The sequence below is a fragment of the Coffea arabica genome, chromosome 1e (assembly GCF_036785885.1).
Source record: "Coffea arabica cultivar ET-39 chromosome 1e, Coffea Arabica ET-39 HiFi, whole genome shotgun sequence".
Classification (NCBI taxonomy): domain Eukaryota; kingdom Viridiplantae; phylum Streptophyta; class Magnoliopsida; order Gentianales; family Rubiaceae; genus Coffea; species Coffea arabica.
In genome coordinates, this window is record NC_092311.1 from 8325667 (window position 1) to 8353587 (window position 27921).

Genomic DNA, 27921 nt, shown 5'->3' on the forward strand with positions numbered 1-27921 from the left:
AATATTTAAAGCTAAGATGGTAGATAATAAATGACTACTTTAAATTTCATTAAAAACACAAATATTTTTATTAAATATAGCAATTGTCACAATATTTTTTCCACAAGGACAGGAAAGGAAACTAAATACCATATCATTAGTTCATGTGAGAAATGATACACCAATGAATGTGGGTGATACATGGTGATACGATTACTTATCACTCTATTCCCCTATTTAGATTTTTTTAACATATCCATAATGAGCACTCGTTAATACATTTAAATTATATTTAACTTATCATATTAATATATACTGTCACACTTACTCTACTCCCATTAGATAATTTCCCATATGAGCTACACTTATACAATTTTAACACTTGAATCCCCTCTTAATGAGTACCCAATGGGCATTCGTTAATCAAACCGCTAAAAATATTTTTGATTTAATTTTACTTTTGCGAATGACTTAATGACTGTCAATATGGTAGTTCCTAAATGACCAAAGTTTGAAAGTTCTCTGACTAAATACACACAATGTAGTCTTTACAAATTTGGATATTTCTCCAATGTAACTTTCAGGAAGGGAAAGTATTTATTAGTGGGTCCAATTATTCAATTGCTAGATATGGCAATCCTGACCTAATGTTTTACTAATTTATCTCCGTTCAGCGTGTGAACTAGCACATTTGCAAAACGTATTGAAGATTATTCTTTAAAGCAAATTTCTTGGCTTTCTGACTTTTTATTGTAAAGCATTTACGTAGACCAATTCACGACTCACTTGTAAGCGAAGATTTTGGGATTTCTCCAAGCCTTTTTGTTGTTTCGGATGTTAAGAGCAACTAGAAGTCTAGGATTTTACATACTTGGACATTCTTTTTTGTGTAACTGGCTTCAACTTCCATCCATCTCTGTTCATAACTTGTCAAGATTCTGTTTTTAAGGATTGGCTTTATCTCTGTTATAGTATCCAAACATGGAAAAGTCCCATGTTGTTGTTTCTCTTCTTCTGGTTCTACTGTTTCATGTTGGCATAGCCACAGCAGTTATAACTGAAGATGGATCAGAAGCGTGGGGCTATGTTCCAGTCAGGCCAAGTACTCTAAATCTTTTCTACAATCTTTATCCCAATTTAGATATTTAAAGGGCAGAGATATATGGATTTAGTTGTCAATGACGAACTTGAATTGTTGTGCTTGTGGCAGAGGTTCACATGTTCTGGTGGTACTACAGAAGTCCAAACAGGATTCATGATCCAAAAAAGCCTTGGCCAATAATTCTTTGGTTGCAGGGCGGACCTGTAAGTATCAGAATTCTTGTGGGATTCTCTCTAGTTTCAATCTTTATTGCTTGTTCATACAATCAACTGTAATTTGTTTACTGAAGGGTGCTTCAGGAGTTGGACTTGGTAATTTCGAAGAATTCGGGCCTCTAGATGTGTTCCTAAAGCCAAGAAATTCGACATGGTTGCAGAAAGCTGATCTTCTGTTTGTGGTAGGTACAAGGTTGCATAACGTTGGTGAATAATCACATCAGCATCAATACTGTTTTACAAAATAAAATGGGAATTCCCTGCAGGGTTTTTCTTGTATCTGCTTATCTAAATTCATTTTTGCCCGTTTCCAATGTATATAGGATTATCCAGTTGGGACTGGTTACAGTTTTGTGGAAGACGTTAAAAACACCACATTGTTTGTGAAGAGTGATATGGAGGCTGCAAAGGATGGAACTAAATTCTTGACTGAGTTTTTCAACAGGAATCATACTCTCCAAAAGAGTCCTCTGTATATTGTAGCAGAGTCTTATGGAGGCAAATTTGCTGTTACTCTGGCATTATCTGCTTTAAAAGCTATTGAGGCTGGAAAGCTGAAGCTAAATATTGGAGGTAACAATTGCTTTTTCATTCTCAAAATTAAAATTTTATTCTCTCTCTTCAATCCTGAAGTCTTGAGCTTGCTGTTACCTTTTCTGCATAGGAGTTGCATTGGGGGATAGTTGGATTTCACCAGAAGATTTTACCGTATGTAGTTTCTGTTCTTCATTCGTCTCATGATTACTTAGTTGGAACAGCTGAATTGAGTTCTGGTGATCAAAATACAGTCTTCATGGGCTCCTCTTTTGAAAGACGTCTCATTGCTTGACAGCAATGGTTTCCAGATATCAAACAGGTATTAAGTTATTATACTTGAAAGATGGCACTATCCTGAATCCACGCCTCAAATGCGTCGATGCTGTGTTTTTTTAGTATTGAAACTTGCGTGAATTTAGCATTTCTGTCTAACCTAATCAAGCTCGACAATTTTAAGCTGTCTAATAAGCCTATTGTTCAATGCAGGGTTGCTAATCAAATTAAGAAGCAAATTGCAGCAGGTAAGTTTGCGGAGGCCACAGACACATGGAATGAATTGGAAGATCTAATTACCAAGTACAGTAACAATGTGGTATGAATTTGAAGAATTTATGTTTAATCACAACAAATTGGTAAGTTTGTGCTTGACGATTCCTTTTGTGGATAAATACAGGACTTCTACAATTTCCTCTCATTTGCAGAGGACGACCCTTCATCGCTGTCAGCTGCTTCAGAGCTAAAACAACGTATTGCAGTAAAAAGGTCCTGTCCTGGAGGTGATGGAGATCTTTATAGCTTGATGAATGGAGATATTAAAAAGAAGTTGAAGATTATACCACCAAATGTTACGTAAGTTTTCTCCTTAGAAAATTTTCAGACTTTTTCAGAGTTCATTACTTATTTGTTATTAAAGGATTAGTATGGTATCAACAGATGGGGAGGGCAGTCCAATAGTGTTTTTGAAGCCCTGAAAGGTGATTTCATGAGACCCAGGATTAGTGAGGTAACTAAATCAGCTGCATTTTTTTTTGGTTAGGAATTAATCACAAAGTTTAGGAACTTTCGTTTTTAGTTTGAGCTACACCAAGAATGTTTTTTGAATTTCTGGATCAGCATTCTTTGACACATCTCAATTGCGATAAGAGCAGTTACCCAATTATATGCAGTAAATTCTAAAGCATTTGATCAACTACTTTTGGCAGGTTGATGAGCTTTTAGCAAAAGGAATAAATGTGTCTATCTACAATGGACAAGTAAGATTCTGTAATGCTTTATGTTGTTTCTCACAATATTCTCCAAAGAGGAATGGAAAAATAGTGTATTAACATTTCTGGAAGAATGGGATTTATACAGAAGCAGTCGATAGATATTCAAGGAAAAACTTGATTTGACTTTCTGGTTGTACTATGATTCCACTGCATAGCATTTGTTTTCAAAAATTGGCAATAAGATAATATGGCAATAATGGAACATAATAATGGTAATCAGGTAAAGGATGATATTTTGGAGTAATCGTACTTGTAATTTGATATTTGCTCACAATAAATTGTGAATTCCAGTGGATAAACTTGATCAGGGCAGCTTTAATATCCATGCTACAAATTTCACTGTTTTTTTTTTTTTATATTTTTGTTTTTGGCTAAGTAGTTCAATTTAAATGTTGTTTTGTTGTTGCTTGTAGTTCGATCTAATCTGTGCAACCAAGGGAACCAACGCATGGGTTGAAAAGCTCAAGTAAGAAAAAAAAAATCCCATAAGTAAATAAGCACCAAAATTTCTTCCCCTGATCAGTAATTTTTTTGCCTATTTTCACAGGTGGCATGGGATAAAAAATTTCTTGAACAAGGATAGAACGCCTCTCTATTGTGGAGGTGACAAGAGTATTAAGGGTTTCACCAAATCGTACAGAAATCTTCATTTCTACTGGATTCTCAATGCTGGCCACTTTGTAAGTCAACAAACCATTGTCATATTTCTGCTGCATTTGTTTGTTAGTTTAAAATTACTGTTACTTTTGCCTACTTGACAAGGTTGAGAACACAACACACACACTTGTCTCAATAGCTTTAGTATGTCATAGCCAATCTCCACATTTGAGAAATGCTAAAGTTTGCATAATATTGTCTTTGTCCAAGAAACCATCAAAGGTAGAAAAAAAAGTAATACTCCCTCCGTTCTATTGAAACGTTCACTTCTCATCTTTGCATGTGCCAAAATACTTGTCATGTCCAAAAGCTAAACATAATTTTCGCTCTCATTTCAAATACTCTTGTTCATTGTCATTTTGGGGAAGACATTTCAAACAATTGAGATTTTACTCTGGGAGCATGAAGCTGAGAAAGCTTAAATAATTATCAGTATCAGTTCCATTGAAAGGTGGATTGCCAAAAAGTGGCAAAACTATGGGATTGAAAGTAGTAATTGCCAGACTTATAATGAAACTTTAGATTATTGAGACAAAGATGAAACTGTGTGTGTATGTGTGTGTCTGAAAGAAGAATTGAATGAATTTGACAAGCAACATCACACTGTATCTACTTGAGGACAATGAAACTGGTTCTGCTGCCACGCAATAACTACCATTTAAGTTAGGGTAGATTGGACTTATACCAATATGTCTGGCATTTATTGGTGGTAAATCTACCAAACCCTGTGGGAATATCCGAATATGAGATGATTAAGAACAAAAGAACATTATGGAACATCTTTGTGAGAGAAATTTTCCATAGAAATTATTTGTTGAAGCTGTTTATTGGTTATAGACATGAGAAGGGCAAGCAGAATGGACATTAAGATTTGCGGCAAATATGTTCTCGCTAAGTAAATACTATATTTGGTAGATTTGTAAGAAAATTTATTTCCCCTTTTCGATTTCTCTATAGGTCCCTGTTGACCAGCCCTGTGTAGCATTAAAGATGATAGGAAGCATCACACAGTCACCTGCTGCTTCAGGGTTGGTGTCGCTTTCCAACTTAGCCAATACAGAAGACAGATACTGAAGAAATATGAACCGAAGAATAACATAGAATTCTCTTTTGATTCTGAAAAAACCATCACAGGAATGAGAATTATTTCAGAGGAAATTGGAAATTATTTTTTAGTATTTTCGTCTTGTGGAGTCTTTATGACATTTTTTTTAGGGCAAGTTTTACTTTATCCCCCTGTGATTTAGCGTTTTTTTTTTAAATAACCCCCCTATGGTTTCAAAAGTTATATATAACCCCCTCATGGTTTGGATTAAAGTGTCAAAGTGACAGGAATGATCATTCATAACGGAGTCACCTAAAATGCCAAAATTACCCTTATATAAAGTTGAAAATTAGGATTAATCACATTTAATCCCGTTAAGGTATACCCTATTTCTTAGTTTACCCCCTAACCTTTTATTTTGCTCACTTAACCCCCTATAGGATAAAATTGCCCTTGCATAATTTTGACTTTTCATTTATCTTGTTTTCCTTTCTTTTATTTCTTTTTCTCTTTCTTCTTTATTTAATTCTTCCTCTTTCTCACAAAAATCTTCACCTTAATGATTGAAATTGAAAAAGAGGAATTGCAGAGATCTATCTTCTCCTTAAATGATTAAAAAAATATTCAAATCACTTTCCTAAAATACAATTTTTTTAGCCTTTCAATTCTTTTAATTTTGGATTTTCCTCTTTCCTTTCTAGTTTCTCATTTTATTCCCAAGAAAATATCTTAAGATGAAATTGTGACTTGATTAATAATCATCAATTGAAATTTGTGACACGTGGCATCATAAAAAAAATCAAAATTAGTTTTTGATGCCTTTTAAATCTTCACCCAAAAATATGCAATTACAAACTCAAAACAAAAATTTTCGTTGAAATGGAATTTTCTATTGGGAATGATGAAAGAGAGAAGAAAAAGAAAAAGAAATAAAAGAAAGGAAAACAATTTCATCTTTTGATATTTTCTTGAGAATAAAATGAGAAACTAGAAAGGAAAGAGGAAAACTCAAAATTAAAAGAATTGAAAGGCTAAAAAAATTGTATTTTAAGAAAGTGATTTGAATATTTTTTTAATCATTTAAGAACTGCAATTCCTCTTTTTTAATTTCAATCATTAAGGTGAAGATTTTTGTGGGAAAGAGAAAGAATTAAATAAAGAAGAAAGAGAAAAAGAAATAAAAGAAAGGAAAACAAGGTAAATAAAAAATGAAAATAATGCAAGGGCAATTTTGTCCTATAGGGGGTTAAGTGAGCAAAATTAAAGGCTAGAGGGTAGACTGAGAAATGGGGTGTACCTTAAGGGGATTAAATGTGATTAACCCTTTATTTATTTATTAACCAAGGGAGGGTTATGTGTATATTTTGAAAACCATAAGGGGATTATATGGTAAAGTATTAAACCATAAGGGGGTTATATAGTAAAATATAAAAATCATACGGGATTAGTGTGTCATGTATTTATAAGGGTAATTACGACATTTCTAGAAGTTCCGTTACAAATGACTATTTCCGTCACTTTGACACTTTAATCCAAACCATGAGGGGGTTATGTATAGTTTTTGAAACCATAGGGGAGTTATGTAAAAAATGCTAAACCACAGGGGGTAAAATGTAATTTACCCTTTTTTTATATAGAAAAAATAGAATTTCATTACTGAATTTGCTAAAAATCATCCAGCAGATTTTGTTTAAGAAAGTTAGGAGGTCCATTTTATAGATATCCATCAAGTTACTGGACTTGACACGATTTAATTTGCATGTCCTTATAGTTGGTGAATAATTCGAGACTTGATATTTGACAAGCTAGTGATGCCTGACGTCGAGAGATACAAACCACAGGTGCTCAAACCGTTTCATTAGGTTTGCAATTTAACCAGAATCAAAAGCTGCAAAGATAATACTTTACATTCAATTTGCCACAACATATAGGCGGATGCATCCTAGACACTCAAGCTAGTTCCTACGGTTAAGATTTGAGGAAAAAAAATTGCAGAAAAAAGTAGCCTACAATTTTGTGCTACATGTCCGAGAAAAAAAAGAAAAAAGAAAAAAGAAAAAAAAATATATATAACTCCTAAAATTCACCTAAAATGCCTTAGATTCAACAGGGTAATTTTTGTACCTTAAAACATCCAAATTGAATTTTAAACATGAAAAAATAGCATTTTGGGAAACTATGAATATTGGAAATTGAGTTAACTATACTAATCCAAATTCTAGGGACCAAAATGCAAAATTAAAATTTTTTGCTAATGTAAATTTGATTTCGACTATTTGTCAAGTTTTCCTTCTGTCTAAAAGAAGAAAATTTTAGTACCACATTTATTTTGCGTGAGACTTTAGAAATTAATTTTGCTCATAAACCAAACATTAGGAATCAAAAGTGCATTTCTCCATTTCTCAGAAAAGGAAAGTAAAACTTCCTTTGCCAATTTGATGAAAATGCTCGGCAATTTTTTCATGCCTTCAACCAATTTGAATTCTATTTTAGTAAATCATTCTAGTATAATTTCATGAGTTTTGTCATAATAACAAAAACTGCCTTGCCTTTCTTTTTGTTCAAGGATAAATTCTAAACTAGTAAAAAGAGGGATTCAGAGTCGAATGAAGGGATCTGACGGTTCCCTGACTAATGTCCTTGCCAACTAGTTTGGGTCTTGAGACAATATAGAGAGACTTATTGTGTAAAACCTATTTTCTATGCATTTGAAATCAAATGCAAAAAGTAAATAAATCAGTAAAGTGTTATCGCCACTGTGCAATTTATGGTGGGTTAGTTCAATTTACTCTTTTTACCTACTTTTAAACAGCCTAACCACTACATGGATATTTAAAAAAATTAAACTAATCGATTTATTGAAAAAAAAAACCTACAATTAGTTAATAGTAGCATGAAATTGGACTCAAAAATAAATAATTGATTAGCAATGCCTAGGCCTCAATTTCACAGCCAATGTGGATTGATCCTTGCTTGGTCATTGGTTATTCGATTACTAGAGTTCCGTTAATATTTGGTTATTTTCAAATAAATTAAAAAACCAGATCCAATACCAAACCAAAATTTACTTCGGTTAGCGGATAATCGATATTGCTATTATCAGTCACTAGTTTAACCGGTTAACAAATCTTAAATGCCTTTTAGTTTTAGGGAGGGGGAGAAAGACATCTCAAATACTCGAACAATAATCCATCCACAATGCAATAAAATGTGTGCCTCTAAAATATAATCAAAAAATAAATAAGAAGTTAAATTTTCACTAGCCTTGTTAAAATATCATAATATCATTTGTCCCTATAGAAACACCTTCCATTATTATCTCTCTCTCTCTAGAACTCAATTTCTCTTTCTTCTCTGCAATTTCTTCCAACCAAAACCTCATTTGACTCTTCTTTGGGAAAGAGATTAGATAATTTGGTCTTTTCTCATGGGATGTAACTTTTCTCTAATTTTATTTCTTTATTTGAATAAATTCACTTTTAAGTTTTCTAGTGAAAGATTATTCTCTTCTAGGGTTTCCTTGTATGAAAATCTTCTATCCTAGATTTTTATGATAAGAGTTTTATTTTCTCTTAAAATATTCTTATGAGAGTGTGTTTTTTTTTTTTTTAATGGGTGAGAATAGAGATTTGGTAGATCTCAAAAACCAAATCAAAAAATCAATTCTAAATTATTTTCTTTGGACTTGAAGTAGTTTTTATCAAATTTGACTATTTAAAGACATGCTTAAAGATATATTGGATTGCAATGATATTCATCTAATAGAAAATACTCTTGGATTGCAATATTATGATCAAGTTTATTGCTTTTTATATTTGTTGTGTCAATTGATTTTCAAATTTGTATGTTTACATCATATTTGATGTACTTGCTATCATGAATGTAGATATTACATTGAAATTATCCTTTTTATCCAAAAAAAAAAAGGTATCATTTGTTCCATCTAGCATGATGAAGCCAACTAATAGCCAACAATAGGCCAGGGGGGCTCTTGGAGGGAAGGAAGGATTGAGGTTCGCCGGATTGTGATGAGATGTGATAAAAAAGGCTGTTCGGTTGTGAAACTCGAAAAAAAAAACAATTGGGCTTAACTTTGAAATGTGTGATTAACTTTGGGCTTAATTCAGATAGTCAATATGCTAGTAGGATACCACTGGTAAAAGACTAGTACTATTTTGGTCGGCCGGCTATTAATCAATAACCAAATAAAAAGTTCATTCAACTATTCGAATATTAAATTTCGGAGTCTAATTTGGTATTATTTAATCCAATTCTTGAGATTCACTTTAGAATAGACAATCCTAATAAATTTCCAATAACTAAGGGTGTGTTTTGAAAACTAAAATTTGAAATTTAAATCTATTAAGTTATTGAATTATTAAATATTAAATCTAATACATTTGAATATATACCACATTTAGTGATGAGTGAATAGTTTATCACTTATTTTTTGGAGCAAATTTTGCTTAGTAAATTAATCCAGATGTTCAATTTTTGGTTATCAAACGCATCTAAATATATTAAAATCTGAATCTATTAAATTTAAGTGCAGAATTACATTATCAAACAGTTGATAATGGTGCAGTCGGTTTTTTTTTGGTTTATTCAAACTGCCCTCCAGATGTGTCGTTCTTATCTTCGAAAATGTATTACATTGTCAAAAAAAAAAAAAATTTTACTTTGGAACTCTGGGGTTGCTTTCTTCCAGTTAGAGAATGTGGAAAATCATGAAGAAGAAAGGGAGGACAGAAACAACTATTTTTTATAATAAAATATTTCTTAAAATTGCTTCGAAGTTGTATACACATAAAGTATGTTATAATCAGTAGTATTTGCTTACGAGAAGAAAGATGGTTAAAATTAAATGTCAATTTGCTACTGTATTGGATAACCTTGAAACTCTAGTCATTGGATGTTTCAATGTTGCACGAATAATATTTGGGTCTTTCTTAACAAGACATTTGGTGTTTCATGAATAGATGAATTGATATCTATTATTCTGCGATTAGTATATGCAAGTTCACTTAACAATCATTTTCTAGGTATAAAACTAGCAAAACATGAAGGAAACACAAACAAGAACCAAGTTTGTATTATAACTAAACATTATAATTAACACAAGAAATAAAGTAATAGGAGAAATGTCACCATTTTCACATGAGTTTCGAAACCTCTATCTTCATCCTCAACTTCATCTAGGCTTAGTTACATACAAGGCTTGAATGAAACAAACTATACTAATCTACACTACCAAACTAATGAACTAAGAAAACTAATGAAGATTACATTTTTTGTGGTATTTCTAGCCTTCAAAAGTTGTTCAAATAAGCTCTCCAAAGGCATATATTTATAGAGAATTCAATATCCAAATGAGTTGTTAAAGTTGATGTAGATTGCATCTTGAAATCATCAAAAGTTACTTCTTGAAGTCTCTATGCTTGCTTGCTCATATCCAGCTGAATTTCTTATAGAAAAATTGGTCAAAAAACTTGTGTAAACAGAGACACAAGTTGTAGAACAAGTTGCAGCCGCAATTAAAGAAAATGCAGGCTCAGAAAATGTGGGCTGAGGTCACATATTTATCCCATGTTTTCCTCTTTTGTGGGTTTTCTCATTTTTGGTCAGTCTTCAACTTTGCTCTATTTTTGTATCAAATTCAACTGATATTTTCTAGATCATAGAACCTGAACTAACTCTTGCACGAAACATGAAAGTTGTAGTCCTTTGAATGAGCTTTCCAATGCTTCAAGAATCATTCAATTTAGAGCTCTGTGTACTGAGAAATGACCAAAATACCCTTAATTAATCAATTCCCTATTTCAGCTTTCAACAACAAAAATGAATAGAGAATTTTAAAAATTTTAAAAAATGAGTGTAAAGGAATCTAAAAAATATTCAATTTAACACTAGAGATAAAGCATGTGTTGTGGATGCACTCTATTTATTTGTTTTGAATACTGTTTTAACAAAAAAATTAAGCATTATAATTTGTACATGCACTTTTATATACTATTATGTACAAATTATGAATTCTTATACCTACCAAGTGTTTTATTTGATCAAAAGTGAATATCTTATACTTATTTTATAGAGTTAGCAAATTTTTTGTCAATTTTTCTAGAACGTTTCTATAATTTTTATAGAACTTTTGTATAATTTTATCATATGATAATAAATTTTATAGATTGTACAAAGCACTAAGACCCAATATGGTCAATTAATATATTTTAGGGGCTACCTTTTTTCAGATTGAAAATTAAGGCACTAATTTGATCAAAATTGAATACGTTAAAGACTACTTTTCTTTTGTCTAAAACTATGAAAACTAATTTAGTCTAACCCATAAACTTTGAGAACTAAAATTGCATTATAAGACAAAAGAGTTGATGCATTTGGAAAAGTGTAAGGGTCTATTTGTTTGGACTGAAATTGTTTTCCAAAAAATGTTTTCTGAAATTTCTGGTGTTTGGCTGTCAAAAAGGTCGCAAAAATTTTTTCTCGTATAAAATGTTTTGCACATGCAAGTGTAAAATACTCCCTCATCTAATTAAACGTATCATACTTTCAATTTTGATTTGTCCCAAAATTAATGTCACTTATCACAATTAGCAATGAAACTTTTCACCCATTTCCATCTCATGAAACGTGTCATACTTTCAATTTTGATTTGTCCCAAAATTAATATCATTTATCACAATTGGCAATGAAAATTTTCACCCATTTCCATCTCATACCCTTAAATATACCACATTCTTTTAATCTTTTGATGGGCCCCAAAAAATTAAAAGAATTATGCTTGGTACACGTGTGTCCCACAGCAAGTGCAACCAATGGTTGTGCAGGATACTTTCCCAAGTGCAACCAATGGTTAGGAGACATTCTCAATGCTTGGATCCCAGAGTCTTGTCACCACTACTTTATCTTTCTAAACATCCAACAAGTTTTAATGCATAGAAACTACAGAAGGTATTGCTAGAAGTTAGACCAGAATCATTTGAAGTCTTAGCACTATTGAAAATAAGTTCTGAGTCTTGAGTGCGACAAATATTTTAGGACAGAGTAACTTAGGGTCTGTTTGATAATATAAAAAAGTGCTAAAATTGAATCTTTTCAAATATTCGGATATTTTAAATATTTGATAAATAAAAATCTATCTGCTGAACTTGTGTCTATTCTTTTCAGCGCTAGAATTCTAATTGAATGTTTAATTCTGATAAGAATCAATAAAATTATTTTAACTATCTTATCTTATCTAATTCTTATCTTATCTTATCTTTTCTACCTAACCTACCATTGTTTATTAATTATGTTCAAAATTCTTATATGATTAAACAACCTAATATTCTCTATCTAACAGTTTTCCATTTCTCTTTTCTCCCTTTTTAATGACTTTCATATCTTCGCCAAACTCCTCATATAATATACTTCATTTTTTGTATTAATTTGATTTAAAAATATATATTATCATTTTCATACCTAACAATTTTAAATTAATTAAATCATAGGTTCTATTTTTTTTGTTGAAAAGATATAAGGGCAAAATTGTCAAATTTTACTTATTCAATATTCAGTTATAAATGTTTATCAAATAATATTAATAGGTTTAGTATTAAAATTCAGACATTCATATATTTCTTTTTAGTGTTTAAAATTCAGCAAATTAATTGTTTCAGTATTCAGATTTTAGAATTCAGACTTCAGAATTCAGATTCAATTTTATCAAACGGAATCTTATCCAAGGAATGTACTGTGGTACTGAAGTTATTTTCCCTTGAACAATAAAACTGTCGGAGCTAATCATCTCACTATCCCTTTAAATATCAAAATTGTACGCATGACAAAACATCCCTCATGAAACTTGCTGAATATCCACTGCCAGCGACCTCCCCTCTTCCTCACAGTTCTCGCTTAACCTACACTCGCAGCCGCAGGCACCACCTGCTAGAGAAATTTCTAAGTTTGTGATGAAATTTAAAAAAATTCTACAAAAAGGGCGATTTCGGTGAGGTATTCCGTAGGGGGGTCTTCGCATTTCAGGAATGCGAGCTCTGATGAGCTCGCATTCCTGGAATGCGAGCTCAGCAGAATTGTTTTATTTTTTTTTTCGGAGAGCTCGCATTCCGCGAATGCGAGCTCTCCCAAATTTAAATTTTTTCGCATTTGCAGCAAAGGAATGGACTAGTGCATACGCAACTGGTGCATGACAAAGAAGGCAGGATATCGTGGTTAAAAAGGATTTTGGCAACTCTTGTTGTATGTTTAATTGACAGGCAAGTTTGTCGTTTGAGTAATAGATGAATTAGTCTTTCAAACTATGTGCCATTGGTGTCCCTAAAACTTCCGCATTCAGCTGTATTTTACTATTTTCCGGTTTAGAAGGCTTGCTTTAAATATGTACAGCTGCCGTGCTATATTTTGTTATAAATTTGCTTGTCATACATTTTAAGGATAATTATAGAAACTTCCCTTAAGATTTTTGATAATTTCACTGGGCTCCCATAAGGTTTGCAAGACTACACCTGCCTACCTTGATTTGATTTAACTAAACATTAAAATAACATTGACTTAGGTCAAAGTTTTAAATGAGTAACCTAAAATGCTGATTTATTATAGTGATAGGATATTTTTTTATGGTGTTTATTAGGGATTGATTGAGAAATTGTTGAAATAATTCTTTTAAAGTTCGTAAATTTTTTGAGTGATAGAATTACCATAATTTGGTAGTTGGGTCATATCTTTTAGATTTATTATAAGTATGACTTTCAGAAAATTAAATTCAAACTTGCTAGGAAAAAAATTTAAAATGAAATTTACGAGCTCCCAAAAAAATGTAAAATTAACTGTAAATGTTGTTTGTTTTGTAGAATTTGTCTTTACTAAAATGCTGTCGGTAATAAAATCTTATTTTAAAATCTGTACTAAAATCTTAAATTTCGGAGAAATGTTAGAGAAATGTTATTTAAAAATCTGTAATTAGCATAGGAATAAATTTTATTTATTTTAAAACTTGCACGTGCCTAAAGTCATCAAATATGTGCTCTAAAAAAAATCATATTTCTTTTATATTAAAAAAAATTGGCCCAAGTTCCGTCAATGCTCCGGCTCCAAGAGAAGAACAACCGGGACCTGCAAAGAGCTTGGAATGCCTAGCACTTGATAAACTAATTAAATTTCGTAAGAAACAAAGTTAAACTGGCAACATTTAGCAACAGTACCTCCATTGAGCCACAGGATATATCACTGAGCAGGACATATCACTGAGCTCGCAGACATATCACTGAGCTCGCATTCGCAATGCCTCCTGAGCTCGCATTCTGCGAATGCGAGCTCCAATGCGAGCTCGCATTCCCGGAATGCGAAGACCCCCATTTGCAGAATGCACTCCAAAAACCGCCCTCGTTGTAGAATTCTTTTTTTTTCCATCATAAACTAAGAATTCACCCCCACCTGCTATCCTCCTCTTACTCACCTTTCTCATACTAATCCATTCCTTTCATACTAATATACAACTATATGCGTGGGATAGAGAAACTCCACTTCTAAGGTGGGTTTTGTCTTGACAAGTTTTTTGGAAGAAAAACCGGGAAAAACGAAAGAGATGCTATTGGATGAAGATCTGTTAAAGAATTTATACGCATCAAATTCGAAGCACTAATTTTGCATATGATGGTTAGAGTAATCAAATTTGAAACGATTTTAATTGACATATCAGTATATAACTAGTATGATATGTAATTGGTTTGAGATATTATGAATTCCCTTTCATGGAGTTTGATCTGATTTTTGGGAAGTCGAAGGATTTGCATTTGGATGGTCAATCAACGTTGAATCGGGTGGTGTCATGCTGGCAGTTGGCAGTAGGGAAGGGAATGGATTGGGTACCTGCCCTAGGCATCATTTCGCTAACCCGATCTGTACCTTACGCATCAGCAATTTTTTGTTCCTTACCCGCTCCACATATCAGCGGGTATCTGCTGAGATAGGATCGAGTCAACGGGTATCCATCTCACCCCGCTTATCATTTAATTTTTGGGAAAATGACCTGTTTCATCCCTCACATTTCGTAAAAATATTCTTTTCGTCCCTCACTTTTAAAATGAAGCAAATTCGTCTCTGACATTTAAAAATTAAATCTATTACATCCCTGAACCTAATTTTCAATCTGAATTAAATCATCTAATAACTCAGTAATAAATTTCGAAAATAGAATTGATAGATCATTCGGTCAACTTCATCGTATTCACATGACATTTATTAAACCAAAAAAATAAAAATTATAACATAAAAGGTCATTCTTTGTCTTGGAATAGTAGAGTTTTTTTTTTATAAATCTTTTCATGCACCATTAGTATATCCGCTTGCAAATCTAGATGTGTATCATAAATATAAAATTTGGTGTTTAAATTTAAATTAAAATGATATGGCGGTACATAAAACTGTCAGTGTATACAATAATAATGTAGAAAAGATTAATCTTTCTTTTTTATATTATAATTTTTTCTTTTTTCTTTTTAGGTTCATTAAATTTTACATGAATATCAAGTTGAGTTAACCAAGTGATCTACCAATTACACCCCCAAAATTTGTAATCAGGTTGATTGGTGGTTTGATTCAGATTAAAATTTGGGTTCAGGGATGTAATAATTTTAGTTTTTAAATGTCAAGGACGAAATTGTTTCATTTTAAAAGTGAGGGACGAAAAGAATATTTTTGTGAAATGTGAAGGATGAAACCGATCATTTTCCCTTAATTTTTTTTTAAAAAAATTAAGTTATATTAATTAGTTTTGTATTTTACATATTCTTCTAAAATTTAATAAAGATTTTTTTTCTCAACAAAAAGTTTTAGAAACAAAAATGCTAAGAGAGTACAAGAAAAAGAAAAAAATTCAAAGAATTCAAAGTAAAAAAATTGAAATAAGTAGCACCTATATGTTTCACATTAATTAAAATCTTTTTAAAAAAATATAAGATCATGACCTCTACAAATGAATCTTGTAAACAAACTATAATCTCCCATATTTATAATGCAATTTGTTCAATGAAATTGCTTACTTATCTCTAAAAATATTGTTTTATTATATGTGCACAAAAATAAAAATTATATATATATATAATGTATATAAGCCGGTATCCGATCCTCTTTTGATCTAATCAAATAATACAGATTGAGTATCTTAATTTTCGGATTGGATAGGATCGGATATGATCGATTTTCGAGTTAACAGGTATTTTTACCCACCCCTAATTGGCAGACGTAAACAGAGGAATCTGAGGGGAATATTCTTGTTTTGATTTTGGGGACAGTGCACCAAATACATGAGAATCGAAGAACTTCCTTGAATAAAATTATTTTCATCCAAAATCTTTTCTTCGGGAAAAAGTTTTACACTCTGACTAACGGACCCTAAGTGTTCCTCTAATTATGCAACGCAAATATGGCAATTTGAAGAGATCTGAATGCTCTCTCCATTGACTTGATTGTGTAACATCATTGTCTATTTTCACTCCTTGCCCTTTTTCAATACCTCAGGGTGGCTTAGCATAAGAGGCATAACCGACTCCAATGCATGTATAGTCAAACAGAACAAAAAGCCCAAGCAAAACAAGAGCACAACGTTATGGCCGACTACAATGCATGTATGGTCAAACAGAACAAAATGCTCGAGCAAAACAAGCGTGCAACGTTATGGCCGACTCCAATGCATGTACGGTCAAACATAAAAAATGCCCAAGAAAAAGCAAAAGGAGAGCACACATTATGGTGAACGGCAAAAGATGTTTAACAAGATTTTGTATTGATTGAGGAATAATGCTTTATAATTGCTGCAACTGACAGTATATTTTTATGGATGCTACCAAAGAAAACCAAACGATTTTTTGTGAATAAAAGTTTCTTGTCAGATTCCATAATGTAATAGAGGCTACTCTTGTCTGCTTTAGCATTTCCAAAATTTCTCTCTGGAGAGATTCTTCAAAACAACCGTTGTTTAGAGATTTAAAGCCTACTTTGGTTTTAAAAGTTGTAAACAGCAATCGGTATTTGAAAAAGAACCTTAAAATTAAATTTCACAAAATAAATTTTTTCTCTACAATGATTTACAAGGAGAAGACAAAATCAAGGAAGGAAACAGTTAAGACAAAGTTTCTAAGTTTTGGCCCAAAAAAAGAAAAAGAAAAAGAGAAAACTAGCTGATTTTAAGGAAAACAATACAATAGCAATCGAAAATGCAAGTTCTTGATTTGTTAAAATGTTTAAATTGGGACCCTTGTCTTAGATCTTTTATTTATTTGGCGACCTATTATGATATAAAAAAAGGATAATTTTATAAACTTTCCTTAAGCTTTCTACAAATTTTGCTTCGCCCCTTACAGATTTCACTATTATATATAATGCCCTTATTTTTCAAATTCAATGTAACAATGGCACTCCATGCATATCAAATGTTATAAAAGCTTTCGATTAAAAAATTATCCTTCCATGGCCTTTAGAAAATTAATATAATAAATTCAACTAAAAATCACGAAAATGCTTCAAATAAAATCAAAGAAATTCATAAAAAGTATGATAGTCCACAAAGAATTAAAATGAGGTATAAAAATAATTGATAGAATAAATATCTAAAGCTAATCCTTGAAAGTACTTAGGGTCACAAGAAATTGAAATAACAAACTTAAATTCTAAAAAGGGTTTGAAATTGCAAAATAAAAACCGGAGAGAAAATTCCTTCATTAACAATAGTTTAATAGGCTACTTGATCACATATACCAATTTCTAAAAATGAACTCTTTAATTATCCCAAGCAACACTAGTATTTTCTTAAGTGTTCCTAAGCATCAGAGTTTAGGTTTTTAATTCTCTATATGGCTTTGTTATGATTTACCTTATTAGATTTTCATGATTTTTTTCAAAACAAAAATAATAAAATCAACTTATCTCATTTTCATTTCATTTTCAAAGTCCTTTGTTGGAGTTTAATTGAATGTATGACTTTTAACATTTTATGTGATTTTTTTGGATAAATGGCCGACTTTGTTGCATTGAAATTGAAAATAAGGAAGCCAGGGAGGTAAGCGTAATATTTCTAGCTTCCCCCACCCCCCCAGCCCCAAGGGAGGGAGCCAAGGTGAAGTTTTACTTATCCCTCAAAAAAAGTGCTAAGTGCTTGTGGAATGGGGTTTATATTTCTAGCTTCCCCCACCCCTTCCCCCCCAAAAAAAGCCCTTATAATTATTTAGATATTTTCTCACATTTTTTCCCCTTCCCTGAAGTAGACAGCTAATGAATCCAGCTCCTTTCCATTACTTATTTTCTCCGATTATCCTCAATATAGCAATATGAGTTTGACATGTGTCCAATTTGAAGTCAATGTCCAGGATTTCTTTTGCTCATAACCAGCATCTTAACCTTGGTTAAGCACAATTTAACATACCATGTTTACCATAATTTGGAGTATTTGAAAAAAAAAAAACCACCTTTTCCAGCCAAATTTTATATGGGAAAAGTAAAATAAAGAAAAGTCAAATCATGGAATTTCATGGGAAAAGAAAAGGAAAGAAAAGTCAAATCATGGAATTTAAGTTACAGGTATATCGTGCCCAAATCATGATCTTGCATCTTTTTCTCAAACTTTCAGTGAATTGGTAATGTTTTTCTCACTTGAAACGGATTTTTTGTTTTGGGAATCTCGAAATTGTTCTCAAAGTAAATATTCAGATTAATGTTAAGATCCAAACGCGGAACACACAACTATTGAGATATTAAGTATACAACAATTCATGAAAAACAAGTCACAAGTATGAAAGATAAACGACATTCAATATTTAATGTGGTTTAGCTCCACCATTAAGTTTACGTGCATAGAGATAAACCTGTTCTTTATTATGAAAGGAAAATCCTATACAAGAATACAACTTAAACCCAAATCCAACCCTTGTATACCATCTCTTATCTCTCAAGAACCCTATCTGACTCCATGGATAAGGCTACATGTTGCCTCTTGTGTGCCCCCTTGTGTGTCTCTTTATAGTATGCCAGCCTACTTATTTACAGGGAACATTATTTGGTCAAAACCCAAATAACAATAGGAAACCAATTCTAATTCTTAGACTTATACAGAATAGGAAATAACTTCTAATCTTAAACAAAATACGAAATTTCTTGGCTACTACTTCAAGTAACTAAAACCAATTAGAAAACTAGTTACTTCCACACAAAACAAGAAACTTGCCTAAAAGAAATTAAGTCAATTTCTTAACAAATCTCCACCTTGGCGAAAATTTCTTTTAACAACCATTTGTTTTTAACTACTAAATAATATGGTACCGAACTACACACCCGAATCAATACAGTCCTTGCACCAAATTGATTCAATCAGCAAATGAACATGTGTAGTTATTCCAAATCTACCTTCCAGTTGACTCGTGAGAAAGTGCCTCAATTCACCATCTCCGTTTGCAGGATTTCTTCTCACCACTACTTATAATCCGAGATCTCCTTCTGTGAGTTTTAACCCTGATCATTGAGGCAATCAAGTGATAAAATTATCATATTTCTTTTCATCCTCAGGACTGTCTCGCCACGTGTGATTTTCAAGACTTCGTAAAAAACGAAAAAATCGTAACTGTCAAAGTCTTCTGGGACGTACCACACCACACCACACAAAGAACTGTCAGAGACTTCTTTGTTTCTCTGGGACATACCACACCACACAAAGAACATAACCAAAATCTAAAATCCACTGGAACGCAGTTTTAACCTTTGGAGGTGTGAGAAAGTCTCTACCGATTCACGTCCAAAATCAAAATTGGACTCTACCTTTTTCCTTACCCTTGAATCACTTGGCTAGATTCACCGTTAAGCGCCTCCATGCTTTTCGACTTCCTATCCTTCACCATCAATTTTTTTTGTCAAGCAATTGAAACAAGGATATCACTCATTAAATTGTCCAATTAGTAACAGCTACAAATTCACTTGATCTCAATAGTTAACCAAGATTCAACCTTGAACAACCAAACTTTTGATTCAACCATTCAGTTTGTTGGAATCTAAGTGCTTGTGAGCAATCCAATCTCACAACCAAACTCTGATACCACTTATTAGGATTCAAGCGCGGAATACACAACTATTGAAACATCAAGTATACAATAATTTAACGACAAATAAGTCACAAGCATGAAAGATAAATGACACACAATATTTAACATGGTTTGACTCCACCATTGAGCCTACGTCCACAGAGAGAAACTTGTTCTTTATTATAAGAGGAAAACCCTACATAAGATTACAACTTGAACCCAAATCCAACCCTTGCATACCATCTCTCATCTTTCAAGAACCCTCTCACACCCCATGTATAAGACTATATGTTGCCTCTTGTGTGCTCCTTGTGTGTCTCTTTGAAGTATGCCAACCCACCTATTTATAGGAATATTATTTGGCCAAAACCCAAATAACAACAGGAAACCAATTCTAATACCTGGACTTATACAGAATAAGAAATAATTTCTAATTCTAAACAAAATAGAAAATTTCTTGGCTACTATTTCAAGTAATTAAAATCAATTGGGAAACTAGTTACTTCCACACAAAACAAGAAACTTGCCTAAAAGAAATTAAACCAATTTTCTAACAATTAATCATATCATTCTCATCTTTTTATCTTATTTCATCGTCGATTTTCTTGCTTATGTAATCGATTTATGATTTTAGAACTTGAGTCACTAGAATAAGTTCCAAAAGGACAAGATATTCTAATTATATAGTTGCCTAATGCATATTAACTTTTTCTTGAAGCACAACATATGCTAATTGGACATATAAAAATTTTTACATCTTCAAAAGCGAGGTAGTGAAACTGAATTTTACTATTCAGTTTTAGAATTTGGAAGAACTGATAATGTTTAGGGATCTTCTACAGTGGAACGGTAAAATGAAGAAGCTGATTAGATGAATACAGAAATGAAGGCCTAGAATTTTGCTTCTACTAATTGGATGTATTGAAGTCCGTTAACTAATGTTAAGTAAATAAATCTTATCCCTCTAAATATTGTAAGGACAAGTGTCAGAATATCCAAAAGCATATTTAGGGAAATGGAAAAGGTATTGGGTGGGTGTGTGTGTGTGTGTGATGGAGAGGAGCCAAATCCAATGGGTAACTAGGCGTCTAGGACAAATCACCCATGTAATATATCTAATCGAACTTTCTAAGTCTTCGACTTTCTTCAATCCTTGCATACAAATTTGCAAAGTCTGTTTGTCAGGATCAATTTTATCTATCTTTTGTGTCCGAAATGGAAAGGTCAGACATTGTTTCTCTTCTTATGGTTCTATTTCAGGTGGGAATAGCCATAGTAGTTGGAAGTCAAGATGGATCAGAAGCGTGGAGATATGTTCAAGTCAGACCAAGTATGTTTCTGATGTTTTAAATGCCAATTAAAAGGATCACTTGTCAATGCTGATATTGAGTTCTTGTGTTTGTTTCAGAGGCTCACATGTTCTGGTGGTACTCATGGTTCGCCATATCAGCCGATACTAATACATATCAGCCGAGTCGTAACCGGAACGGAGGGGACCGATACGATACCAATCCACGAATCGCGGATATTACCATATCCATGACGACTTGCTCTGACTCGGTCAATATTGGTCTATTCGAATCCGTGATGCATGATATCGGCCAATATATCCGAGATAACTCGGAGTCAACTGGAATATTTTTTTAAATTATGCCTTTTTGATATTTTCTAATTTTAGTAATTTTTTTGAAATTTTGGAAAACTTTCTTGTACTATAATGTGCATAACACCCGATATTCAACTGATATGTCGCGACGGATGTGGAACAACCGAGACCGTAACCCGTGATGGCGAACCATGGTGGTACTACAGAAGTCCAAATAGGATTCAAGATCTAGAAAAGCCTTGGCCAATTATTCTTTGCCTGCAAGGCGGACCGTGAGTATCAGAATTCTCGTGGGATTTTTTCAAGTTTCAATCTTTGTTGCTTGTTCATACAATCAACTGTATTTTGTTTATGAAGGGTGCTTTAGGAGTTGGATTTGGTAATTTTGAAGAATTTGGACCTCTAGACATGTTTCTAAAGCCAAAAAAATTTGACATGGTTGCAGAAAGCTGATCTTTTGTTTGTGGTTGGTACTAGGTTGCATAATGTTGGTGAATAATCACATCAGCATCCATGCTGTTTTTCAAACTGAAATGGGATTTTCCTACAGGTTTTTTCTTGTATCTCCTTATCTAAATTTATTTTGCCTGTTTGCAATCTAAATAGGATTATCCAGTTGAAACATGTTACAGTTTTGTGAAAAACGTTAAAAACACCACATTATTTGTGAAGACTAATGTGGAGGCTGCAAAGGATGGAACTAAATTCTTGATTGAATTTTTCAATAGGAATGAGACCCTCCAAAAGAGTCCTCTATATATTGTGGCTGAGTCTTATGGAGGCAAATTTGCCATTACTCTGGCTTTATCTGCTTTAAAATTAAGCTATTGAGGCTGGGAAGCTAAAGCTGAATCTCGGAGGTAACAATTCGTTTTTCATTCTTAAAACTAAAATCTTAGTTTCTCTTCAATCCTAAACTCTTGAGCTAGCTCTTACCTTTTTTGTATAGGAGTTGCATCGGGGTATAGTTGGATTTCACCAGAGATTTTACCATATGTAGTTTCTGTTCTTCATTCATCTCATGATTACTTAGTTAGAAGAGGTGAATTGAGTTCTGGTGACCAAAATACAGTTTTCATGGGCTCCTTTTTTGAAAGACATCTCGTTTCTTGACAGCAATGGTTTCCAGAACTCAATCAGGTATCAAGTTTTACACCTAAAGATGGTACCATCCTAAATCCAAGCCTTAAATGCATCAATGAAATATGTTTTTTACTATTGAAACTTGTGTGAATTTAGCAACCCCACATGTCTGACCTAATCGAGCTCAAAAATTTTAAGTTGCCTAAGAAGCTTGTATTGTTTAATGCAGGGTGGCTAATCAAATTAAGAAGCAAATTGCAGCAGGTACGTTTGCAGAGGCCACAGACACTTGGAACGAATTGGAAGATCTAATTACCAATTACAGTAACAATATGGTATGAATTTTCGCATAGTCTAATTGAACTTATGTTAATCACAACAAATCGGTGCATTTGTGTGACAGCCCCACCTCCCCCTAGGGCGTACCCAAGGATTTGGCGGATCGCTTGCCCAACTCTCGCCAGGACTCAGTCACAATTCATGAAAATTTACAAATAGAACCTCAAAATACAACGATCTTAATTACAGCCATCAATATAGATACATTCATGGACCTCTAATGTTCATACAGTCTATAATACAGCCAAAGAGTCGAACTTGCTAAAAATCAAACCAAACAAGTCGGCTAGACACCTATGCAGTGCTTACACGAGCAACTAACAAATTTGGAAGAAATCGAGACCTTCCTCAATTCAATCTCTCAAGTTCTCATCCCTGTAAGGAAAACAAATGCCGTGGAATGAGCTAAAAATCTAGTGAGATTTCAAGTAATTAAACAGGTAAAATACAAGACAAGATAGCATATCCAGACATCGAGAAACAAGTCAAACACGAATGGATCATGACTCAGTATATAGCTAAACAAGTAGCCAGATAAAACATGCAAAAGGGTACAGTAAGAAACACATTCATGTCAAGGATACAAGTTGCCCTCTGGAGCAAGTTCTACAGTAGCTTGATCAAGGTCCGTTGACTCTCCGTTAACCATGGAAGTATAACGTCCGTAGATCTTCACTTTACACCAATTCCGTCCACCTATCAACCACCTTACCTGGCCCGAACACCATAGGAGTACCCAAGGTTCGTCAATCTCATCGACCAAGCCCTTGCTGGCTCGATTCGACCAACTAGCCCTATGTTGGACTTATAGTCCCAGATATTCAGATTGGAGACGTTAGTTGTCACTTACGCTCCATATTCAGAAATAAACAGAGATGGTATTACTCTAGCATACCAATAGTCGAGGAGATAACACTCCACTCGACAAAACAGAACAGAGGTACGTACGGCCGCTCAGCACTTACAGGTAAAGCACAAGCATAAACACAAGTACATGTCATCTACAAATCAAGTTACTTGTTCATGTATGAAGGGGATATCAAGTGTTTAGTCACATCAAGTTAATTGAGTGTATATAAGAGCATCCTCGCCTACACAAGTTTAAATCACAAATAAGTTCAGCATATCATGTTTCCAAGCATTTCAAATATTTCAAATCCAAACAATTGAAATCAGGTGATTAAGAACCCTGTTCAAACAAGAAAACTTGAAGGAAGATACAGAAATAAAAAATTCTCTCAGCGAATCTGGCCACCAATCCGGCCAGGTTTTGGCCGGATTTTCAGGGGAAAACTTAAAAACTTTGAAGCTCACTGCCTCAAATCCGGCTGGCAATCCGGCTGAAAATCCGGCCTGAAAGTGACCGGATTCTGGCCACTTTTCAGTTGTAACAAAACGGCTAACACATGTTTTAACAAAATATCACAAGTTCAATTGAGCTAGGTCAAGTGCGATAAAGTACACACTTACTTATGAGACGAGAAATCAAGTACCTAGAATTGTCTAACAACAATGAGCATGTAACACGTAAGTCAAGGGAATAACCACTCGAGTGACCAACAAGTCAAGTGCAAGCAAAGCAATTCATTTCCTATCAATATCACGAAGTGAACTGCATAGGATCGAGTATGATAAAGTACATCCTCATCCCAAAGATTATCAGTTCAAGAACAACTACTTAAACCAAGTAAACATGTCATTCAATCAAGCAGACATTCCACGTAAATATTTTCATGTACTTGGAACACTCACCAATCAAATGCAACCCTTCACTTTATCCCTAGTTCGTCCTCTTGAACTCTCTCAAGTCCTGTGGTTATATACTAACGTGCAATATAAAGCCAAAATACATGAAAAAATTAAAGTTTCTAAGACTTCATTTCCTTTCTCTTAAACCTCAATTCCACTCATAAACCATACCCAAAATGATTGACCAACTCCAAACTTAAAGTGGAAAATAAAAGTACAAATGGTTCTAAGAGAACAAAATTTCTCAGCTTTGCACAACACAATTTTGAAAAATCATATCTTACGCTTCTTAAGTTCAAAATTGATAAAATTTATATCGTCGGAAAATAGACTTAAAGGGCTACAATTTTTCAGAATGCACTTTTGTAAGATTCAGACCACAAGTCAGTCAAATTCAAGCCACAAATTGCTGCTTCATTCAGTAAAAGACAGAACAGGGATGCAATTTCGGTCAACTTTGAAAAAACATAGATATTCATAGGAATTGAGAAAAAGGATGAAATTTTCTTAGTTGATACTAGTTTCAAATGCAATAAACAGAACTCAATTCCAATTTTTCTACAACAAGATATAGTAGATTTGCTAAGGCTGTCCACGGGTTCCTAAGGACAAAATTTTCAGCAGCACCCCCTTTGTGTTTACTACTTTTTCCAGCCAATTCAAGGCTTCATTCTTACCACAAAACAGCCTCAACTCAATCATATACATACCAAGCCAAAAACTCACTAAATCAAGCATGTAACTATCACCTACTCAAGCTAGAAAATGAAACCCTAAGCTGAAATTTATGCATACATGCTGAAATTTCCTTTAGGCAAGTTAAACTAACACATAAAAGCTAGCTATTTCACATAGCAAAGCTACCAAACCATGGCCAACACTTAACCATCGTGTGTGGGCAGATAATTCACCATAAAAACTGAATTTTTCCAGAACATCACTTCAAATCATAATATTTCTCATAAAACTACCAAAGTTGAAACCCTAAACCACTAATTGACAAATATTTGAAGTAGAGAGAGTTTCTTGCCATAAATACCTTGTAACTCCAAGATAGATGGAAGCTTAGTGCTTTTCCTCCAAAAATCTCTCCACTCAAGCCCTTAATCTTCCCTAGCGAACCACTTTTATGGAGTATTTTGCAAGCCTGTGGATTGAAACTCAAGATTCAAGCTAGCAGTTGAAGTGGAAGATGAACTTTTCTCTTGGTTTCTCCCTCTCAAAATTTCGGCAAAGCTAGTGCAAAATGAAGACAATTTTTGGTCAAATTTGATTTTAAGAAAGTTAAGAAGACATGGTCAAAGTCCAACATCCAATGGTTTCGCGACACTTGGCTCTTTAGGGTTTTGATCTCATCCTCTTGTCTTCCAATGGTTAGTCTATCTAGCTGACCTCTAATTATCCCCTAACACCTTGTAAACTAATGTTCCTTTATGCAAGATTTCACCTAGTAGTCAAAAATTTACCGCACTAACCGTACTAGCAAGTCCCACGTCCATAATGCACTTCAAATTTAACGTGTACTAATTTATACCAAGAAAATGATTTTAAAACTTCACTCACTTATAAAAATATCAAGGAAATTAAGGCAATAATTTAAAGTAAAGAAAATGCACTCAAAGAAATAAATAAATATAACCTAATTTTCCAGGGTCTCATAGTTTGTGCTTGATGATTTCTTTTGTGGATAAATACAGGACTTCGAACAATTTCCTCTCGTTTGCAATGGACGACCCTTTATCGTTGTTAGCTGCTTCAGAACTAAAACAACGTATTGCAGTAAAAAGGTCCTCTCCTAGAGGTGACGGTGATCTTTATGCATTTATGAATGGTGAAATTAAAAAGAAGTTGAAGATTATACAACCAAATATTATGTAAGTTTTTCTTCTTAGAAAAATTTCAGACTTCTTCTGAGTTCATCACTTAATTGTCATTCAACGACTAATAATGGAATCAACAGATGGGGAGGGCAATCCGGTCCTATTTTTGAAGGCCTGAAAGGTGATTTCATGAGGGCAAGGATTAGTGAGGTAACTAAATCAGCTTTTTTTTGTTAGTAGTTAATTATAAAAGTTTAAGAACTTCAGACGTTTTGGTTTGAACTATACCAAGAATGTTTATTGACTTTCTGGATTAGCATTTTTTTACACATCTCAATTGAGATGAGACTAGCTTATCCAATTATATGCAGTCAATTCTAAAGCATTTTTTCAACTACTTTTTTACAGGTAGATGAACTTCTAACAAAAGGAGTAAATGTGACTATCTACAATGGACAAGTAAGATTATGCAACTCTAAGCAAAAGAAATCTAAATCTTTATGCTTAGAATGTTCTCCAAAAAAATTTGAAAAAAAATACTATTTTAAGATTCATGGAAGAATGGATATTTGTAGATATCCAAGAAAAACTTCATAGGACATCGTAGATTATTGGCTGCAATACAACAGCGTGAATAATGGAACAAAATAATGGTAGTCAAGTTGGATGGGATTTTGAAGCAGTCGTAATTAGTATAAATTTGATACACTGACATGGTCTTAATCAAGTTGAAACATTTTTTTTGTGGTCACAAAAAATTGTGACTTCTAGTAGATAAACTTGACCTGGGATTTTTTATTATCCACGCTATGAATTTCACTCTCTCCTTGTATTTTCTTTTTGGCTAAATAGTTCAATCAAAGTGTTATTTTACTATTGCTTGTAGTTTGATCTCATGTGTGCAACCAAGAGAACAAACGCATGGCTTGAAAAGCTCAAGTAAGAAAAAAGAATCCCACAAGTAAATAAGCACCTAAATCACCTCCTAAGAAGAAAAATGTACAAAATAAAAACACCCTATTACCCTAATCAATAATCTTTTGCCTATTTTAATAGGTGGAATAGGATCAAAGATTTCTTGAACAAGGATAGAACGCCTCTCTATTGTGAAGGTGATAGGAGTGTAAAGGCTTTCACCAAATCATACAGAAATTTACATTTCTGCTGGATTCTTAATGACGGCACTACAACAAAAATGGCTTTTCTTGACACGTGTATAAGGACACTTGTTGGTTTGTGTCATTATAGCACTTCTATCATGACATTTGTTATCAAATCAATAAAAAATACTTTAATTTTTTTTATTTTATCTGATATAAAAATAATAATGTGTCTTTAGATTCCCTATCATGACACTTGAGAAAATGTGAGATACACCAAAAAAATTAAAACATAAAACGATGTCGTTTGATTTTGGCGGAAGATTCCTTTGCCAAAACACTTA

General features: G+C 33.1%; 1 protein-coding gene and 1 pseudogene across 1 annotated transcript; both read left to right on the forward strand.

The window, feature by feature from the left end:
* Window positions 1-960: 960 nt before the first annotated feature.
* LOC113737397 (serine carboxypeptidase-like 51) lies at window positions 961-4838 on the forward strand. Its single transcript, XM_027264638.2, has 13 exons — window positions 961-1081; window positions 1190-1284; window positions 1371-1478; window positions 1620-1869; window positions 1961-2004; window positions 2085-2152; window positions 2320-2425; window positions 2507-2682; window positions 2767-2836; window positions 3036-3086; window positions 3515-3567; window positions 3649-3781; window positions 4716-4838. The coding sequence occupies exons 1-13, from the start codon at window positions 961-963 to the stop codon at window positions 4830-4832; spliced, it is 1392 nt and encodes a 463-aa protein (XP_027120439.1). The 3' UTR covers window positions 4833-4838.
* Window positions 4839-21095: 16257 nt separating this feature from the next.
* On the forward strand, window positions 21096-27830 carry LOC113737405 (serine carboxypeptidase-like 51; annotated as a pseudogene).
* The last annotated feature ends 91 nt before the right edge of the window (window positions 27831-27921 follow it).

Excerpts from the sequence above, each read along its gene's own strand:
- LOC113737397 (XM_027264638.2), top strand. The coding sequence starts at position 961 with ATGGAAAAGTCCCATGTTGTTGTTTCTCTTCTTCTGGTTCTACTGTTT. Across the intron at positions 1,870-1,960 it reads GCTGAAGCTAAATATTGGAG|GAGTTGCATTGGGGGATAGT; the intron begins GTAACAATTGCT and ends TTTTCTGCATAG. Across the intron at positions 2,837-3,035 it reads TGAGACCCAGGATTAGTGAG|GTTGATGAGCTTTTAGCAAA; the intron begins GTAACTAAATCA and ends TACTTTTGGCAG.